General features: G+C 45.8%; 1 protein-coding gene across 1 annotated transcript; it reads right to left on the bottom strand.

Annotated features, from left to right (window-relative positions):
• Window positions 1-887: 887 nt before the first annotated feature.
• Rps26 (ribosomal protein S26) lies at window positions 888-2693 on the bottom strand. Its single transcript, XM_021205309.2, has 4 exons — window positions 2599-2693; window positions 2184-2361; window positions 1381-1511; window positions 888-989 (listed from the first exon to the last, which is right to left on the bottom strand). The coding sequence occupies exons 1-4, from the start codon at window positions 2599-2601 to the stop codon at window positions 954-956; spliced, it is 348 nt and encodes a 115-aa protein (XP_021060968.1). The 5' UTR covers window positions 2602-2693; the 3' UTR covers window positions 888-953.
• Between the last annotated feature and the right edge of the window lie 3272 nt (window positions 2694-5965).

Raw genomic sequence — 5965 nt, 5'->3', positions numbered from 1 at the left:
TGCTAAACCACTTTTAGACTTTTGATCCCCCCGAATTTTGAGTTAATAAAGGTGCAAGGAGCCAAAGCCGGGTCTTCTGGAAGCGCAGCCAGTGCTTTCAACTTCTGGAGTCTCTTATCAACCATCTATATAAATGCAGCATAGGGGAGCCTAGTGACCTTAGAGGTCATAAAACTTATTTCCCAAGTAGAAACACAACTGCCAAGGTCAGCCCAAGCTAGGAGACCTTACTTTAACCCAGAAAAGCAGGGGCTCACAATTAAAACACAAGCAACTTTGTCACTAGACTCAGACCTAGAAAGAATCCTCTCAGCTTAGGTTGTCAATAGCTTTGCCTTTTAACTTGGATTAAAGGTTTTGCAAATAGGACCATGCCTAGGTCCTTTTTTGCTGCTGTATTCCCTGGATAAGGTTACCAACTGGCTCAGCTTTCAGATAAAGGTCCTTATAGCCAGAGACAGTTGAACCACATACCCTGAGGCATCTGAGTTCAAAGCCAGGAAGGCATGAGACCGTGCCTCAAACCAAAAAACTGGCCTAAAACATCCTGTGATCACATTACAGTCTGTAATGCTGGGTTCCAGTGAATGTCCTGCTGTAAGAGAGCAGAACAGAAACCCTGGTAAGGATATTCCAGCAACACTCACAATTTTACAAGGATCCAGTTGATCCACAGAACCCCACCCAAAAGCTGAGCCCGGTGAACGCTCTTGTAATCCCATGGCTTGCTGGGGGTCCAGGTGGCATAAACAGGATCCATGGAGCTCACTGCTGCCAGCCTACGGAGAATGCCTTAAAAGATGAGGTGTACAGAGGCTAAGCACCAAGTTCTGCACCACGGTCCCCAAAGCACGCAAAGACTCGACACAAACACACTCAATGCCCTGTAAAGTACAACTTCCATTTTATTTTTCCAGAGCAGTTTTCCTCCCTCCCTTACAAAAGCCACCTCTTCACATGGGCTTTGGTGGAGGTCGAGGTGCAGCGCCCTGAAAAATAAAGAGATGAGCTAAATTAGAAATGAGGTACTCAAGTCTGCTGTGGTGGCCTACTTAATTCTAGCACTCTTAAGAGGCAGGAGAAGCTGGTCAGGTGAGCTAAGGCCAGGGAGACTTAAAACACCCACCCACCCACGCAGTTCATGGTAGAGCACTTACCAAAGAACCCGACCGCCAACCCCCCTGGCATCACTATGTGTTTTCGGGCTGTAAATAAACTTAGTGACACCATCCCATCCCACTGAAAACAGTCTAGCTACACAAAACACAAACATTTAAAAAATTTTAGATGTAGGCCATACCTGCCATACCAGACTAAAACCTTAATGGGTGATTCTCTAGGTAAGACTATGTATGTCTCAAGTTAAAATAATTTACTTACAGCAGGTCTGAATCGTGGTGGTGGTGTCCGGTCCTTCCGGGCTTCGCGGGATCGATTCCTGACGACCTTGCTATGGATGGCACAGCTCACGCAGTAATGAAGCTTGACGTAGAGCTTGGGAAGCACGTAGGCTGAGAAATTGAGGAGCAGTTTAGACAGAGGCCCTTTCCTGCGATTCTCTTATGCTATTGGTCAGAATTACCCTAACCTCTAAGTATGTGCAATTTTACTGATAAACGACACCCAACAAAAAACAACAGTTCAACTCTTGGGGTAGAGGTTGCCACTCAAAAGGCCAAGGCATCTGCAGAGCCTAAGTGGGCCACACAATGAGAACAACTCAAGTTAGGGAGTCTAACTCTGCTGGCAGGCGCCATAGTTACCATTCTTGAAGACAAGAAAAAAACAAAACAAGCAACAAAAACCAACCAGGTGCTCTGGTGCATGCCTTTAATCCCAGCACCATCGAGGAAGATCTCTTGAGTAGGTCTACACAGTGAGTTCCAAGACAGCCAAAAACCAAGTCACAAACTGCCCCAACCATGGCTTACACAGTCCAGTCTTTAACTAAAGAATTATTATGTTTCTCCTAAACAGGCAGTCACTCACAGGGATGGGATGCAGGGATTTGCCTACCATGCATGAGCCTCGATCTCCACCCACGAGAAAAACCCAGTTAAAACTCCAACGTTAAGCCCGCTTTCTGTGCCACAAAAGGCACCTTCTCCCCAAGCTGAAGTTAACGAGCCCAATTCACCTTCCCACTCTTCGTCCCTATACAAACACGGCTGTGGCCCACTCACCATCGAAGACGCTTGCTTCAGATATGTCCCTGACAGCAGCGGCTTCTACGATGTTCCGAATGACAAACTTCTTGATGGCCTTATCCTTGGGCACGCACCGGGCACAGTTCGTGCAGCGAATTGGCTGCACATGGCCGCGGCCCTTTTTGGCACGACCGTTGTTTCTTCTTTTTTTGGTCTGAGAAGGAAAAGAGACGCTATTGGAAAAGGGCTGAGACTTCAACCCTTCCTGGCCGGCCGCCGCCCGCAGCCCTGACAGAGACCCATGCAAGTCCCGGGCACGTCAAGTCCGGGCTGGACGGACCCTCTGTCACTTCCTCCTCCAAGACTCTCAAGTCCCTACCGTCCAAAACTCTACTTCTCCCCAGGTCCCCGGGCCCCCAGGCCCGCGCGCTCACCACGCGGCGACACTCACCATCTTGGAGCCAAGACTCGAAAGAGGATCCGGCGATTCGCCCGACCCACTTATATAGCGCGAGATCCCTACGCCCACAACGGGAAAAAAACCCTCAGAGACCTGTAATTCTCTTTACTGTCTAGCAGCTATTATACTCGAATTTACCTGATTACTTAGAATTTCCTATGAAATGTAGGGCTGTGATAAGTCCCTAGAAATTGTCTATGACGAAAAATATCAGTGGAACTATTTAACCTTCCGGCGGAAGATTAAAATGTTTTACGCTTCAACCAGGAAGTGATTATAAGGCTCTATAACATCCGGTTTACGTTAGTTCCAGAGCGGAAGTTATCCAGAATTCGGACGCACACTCCCTAGTGTGGGAGGACGAGAGAGATGCATTGTGGGAGTTGTAGTACGACTTGGAGAGGTCTCTCTAGCCCGCAGTAGACGGACTAAAGGCGGCGCTACACCACCTTAAGACGCCATGATTTACTTCTTTGAAATGTGTGTTCTAGGTGTAGGAATTAGAAATAGAAGACCTGGGAGAAACAAACCATTTTGTAAGTGCGTCTTTCCAAGTAGAGGCTTCGAGTGTTGGGATTTGGCCACCACGCTGGGCTTGAACCACCATTTTATTTCCAGATTCTATTAACACATGTGAAGCACTGTAGTTAGTACATTGTATGTACTGTAGTTAGTACATTGTATGTACCAACCCAATTTAACTGAGCAAGTCTACCAGATAGTTATTTATTTTGAAACATAGTCATGTAGTCCAGGCTGACCTGGAACTTATTTGGTAGCCAAGTGTGATCTTGAATTTCTTACCTTCTTGAGTCTACCTCCCAAATGCTGGAATTCCAGGCAACCCCGAGTCGTCCTGGTTGGGGTAAAACGCGCTAATCCTGCTAGCCAAAACTCATGTAAAACTTTGTTGGCTGGGTGGCATACATCTGTCATCCGAGGGCTGCTGCGTGGAGATGGGAGGCTGAGACTGGAAGCTCACAGGACAGCTTATTTAGGAGCTCTCTGGTGGAAACAAAAAAAGGACTGTATCTCACCAAGGTGGATGACTGGAACTGGGATTTGAAGGTGTTATCTAACCTCCACACACTTGCTGTGGCACATATAAAATTTGTTTGTTTTGTTTTTATTTTCCTTATATGTGTATTTCCCCCAAATGTTGTGCATGTACACCGCATGCATGCCTGGTGCTCAGAAAGACCAGAAGCACTCATCCAATTCCCAGGGACTCGAGTTACAGAGGTTGTGAACCACTCTGTGGGTGCTGAGAATGGTACCTGGGTCCTCTGCAAGACAAACAAGGGTTCAAACCTCTCAGCTAACCAGTCCCAGGAATATTTTTGAGTGAGACTTGATGAATCTGAGAAACTTCTGCAGAGCTAAAGCAACAAGCAACCAGGTAAAGAGGAAGCCCACAGAATGGGAGAGAACCTTTTCCAGAAAGTTTAATATGCAGAATATACAAAGGACTCATAAAACAAGGAGTTCAAATAAATAATGACCCATAGGAAAAATGGGCCTGGAACCTGAATTGAGATTTCTCAAAAGAAGAAAAAAGATGGCTGAAGTATTTTAGGTTTTTCAAGACAGGATTTGTCTGTGTAGTCCTGACTATCCTGGAACTCGCTCTATAGACCAAGCTGCTCTCAAGCTCAGAGATGTGCCTGCCTCTACCTCCAAATTTGGCTGAGAAATATCTTTTTTTTTTTTTTTTTTTTTTTTTTGGTTTTTTCGAGACAGGGTTTCTCTGTGTAGCCCTGGCTGTCCTGGAACTCACTTTGTAGACCAGGCTGGCCTCGAACTCAGAAATCTGCCTGCCTCTGCCTCCCGAGTGCTGGGATTAAAGGCGTGCGCCACCATGCCCGGCTGCCTTTTTTTTTTTTTTTTTTTTTTAAAGATTTATTTATTATATGTAAGTACACTGTAGCTGTCTTCAGACACTCCAGAAGAGGGAGTCAGATCTTGTTAAGGATGGTTGTGAGCCACCATGTGGTTGCTGGGATTTGAATTCTGCACCTTTGGAAGAGCAGTCGGGTGCTCTTACCCACTGAGCCATCTCACCAGCCCCCCCCTTTTTTTTTAAGTTTATTTATTATTATATCTAAGTACACTGTAGCTGTCTTCAGACACACCAGAAGAAGACATCAGATCTCACTATGGGTGGTTGTGAGCTACCATGTGGTTGCTGGGATTTGAACTCAGGACCTTCGGAAGAACAGTCAGTGCTCACCCGCTGAGCCATCTCTCCAGCCCCCGAGAGATATCTTAAAAGAAGAAAGTTCATCTCTAGCAATTAGGGGAACAAAAAGCAAAGAAAAATCAAAACACCTTTGTGATTTTTCCTTACTCTGGTCAGAATGGCAAAGATCAATGGAACTGACAGGAAATGACTGAGAGGATGAGGAGGACTCGTTCACTGTTGGTGGGATAGCAATCGGTACAGCCACTGTGGAAATCAGTGTGGAGAACTTTCAAGAGACAAATCTATCACATGACCCAGCCATACCTCTCCTTGGCATATGCCAGAGGGACTCAACATGCTACTCAGCAGATACGTGCTTAGACACGTTCATTGCTGCCCTACTCACAATAGCCAGGAGATGGAACAACCTAAATGTCCTACATCTGACAAACACGTAGTGAAAATGTCATTCATATACACTGTGGAATGCTGTTCAGCTGTAAATACACACACACACAGACACATACACATACACACAATCATGAACCTTACAGGTAAATGGATGGAGCTAGAAAAGATCACCCCTGAACGAGGTAACCCAGACCTGGAAAGTCACTGTCATTGGAGGCTCCTAGCTGCAAACCTTCAGGTGTGAGTTCACATCCTAGAGCAACTGCAGAAGTGGGACAGTGAAGTGGAACCATTGCCAGGATCGGGGGTTGGGGAACAGTAGAGAGGGAAGCAGCAATGTACATGTGATCTGATCAATGGGAAGGGAGGCGCTCCTTAGGGAGAAAGATCAAAGTAAATACGGAAAAAGGTGCAAAGACGGTAAAAGAGACTAGTAGTCTACAACTGATCTGATAGGGATATGGAGCCTCTTTAGGGAAAAGGGGGGGAAGTAAATACAGAAGAAGGAAGGAAGTGGATGAAATAACAAACATTTCTGTAAAAAGCCACAAAAATTTATACTGCATTATCTACTTACCAAAAAACCCTACAGTACACATAACCCCATGCATAAATACACATATATATTTTTTAATGCATCTTCTCATCGGGGCTGATGGTGCTCCATCCAAGAGCCAAAGATCTCCCAACGAAACCCCAGTACCAAACAATGCCAAAAAGAGAATCCATCTTTCAAGGTGTTGTCCATGATTGTCCAAGAAACTC

This window comes from Mus pahari, chromosome 9 (assembly GCF_900095145.1).
Source record: "Mus pahari chromosome 9, PAHARI_EIJ_v1.1, whole genome shotgun sequence".
Lineage (NCBI taxonomy): Eukaryota > Metazoa > Chordata > Mammalia > Rodentia > Muridae > Mus > Mus pahari.
Note: the sequence above shows the minus strand (reverse complement) of the source record. Positions and strands in the feature narration are given on the sequence as shown.

Excerpts from the sequence above, each read along its gene's own strand:
- Rps26 (XM_021205309.2), bottom strand. Across the intron at positions 1,512-2,183 it reads TGAAGCAAGCGTCTTCGATG|CCTACGTGCTTCCCAAGCTC; the intron begins GTGAGTGGGCCA and ends TCAATTTCTCAG. Across the intron at positions 990-1,380 it reads CACCACGATTCAGACCTGCT|GGCGCTGCACCTCGACCTCC; the intron begins GTAAGTAAATTA and ends TTTATTTTTCAG.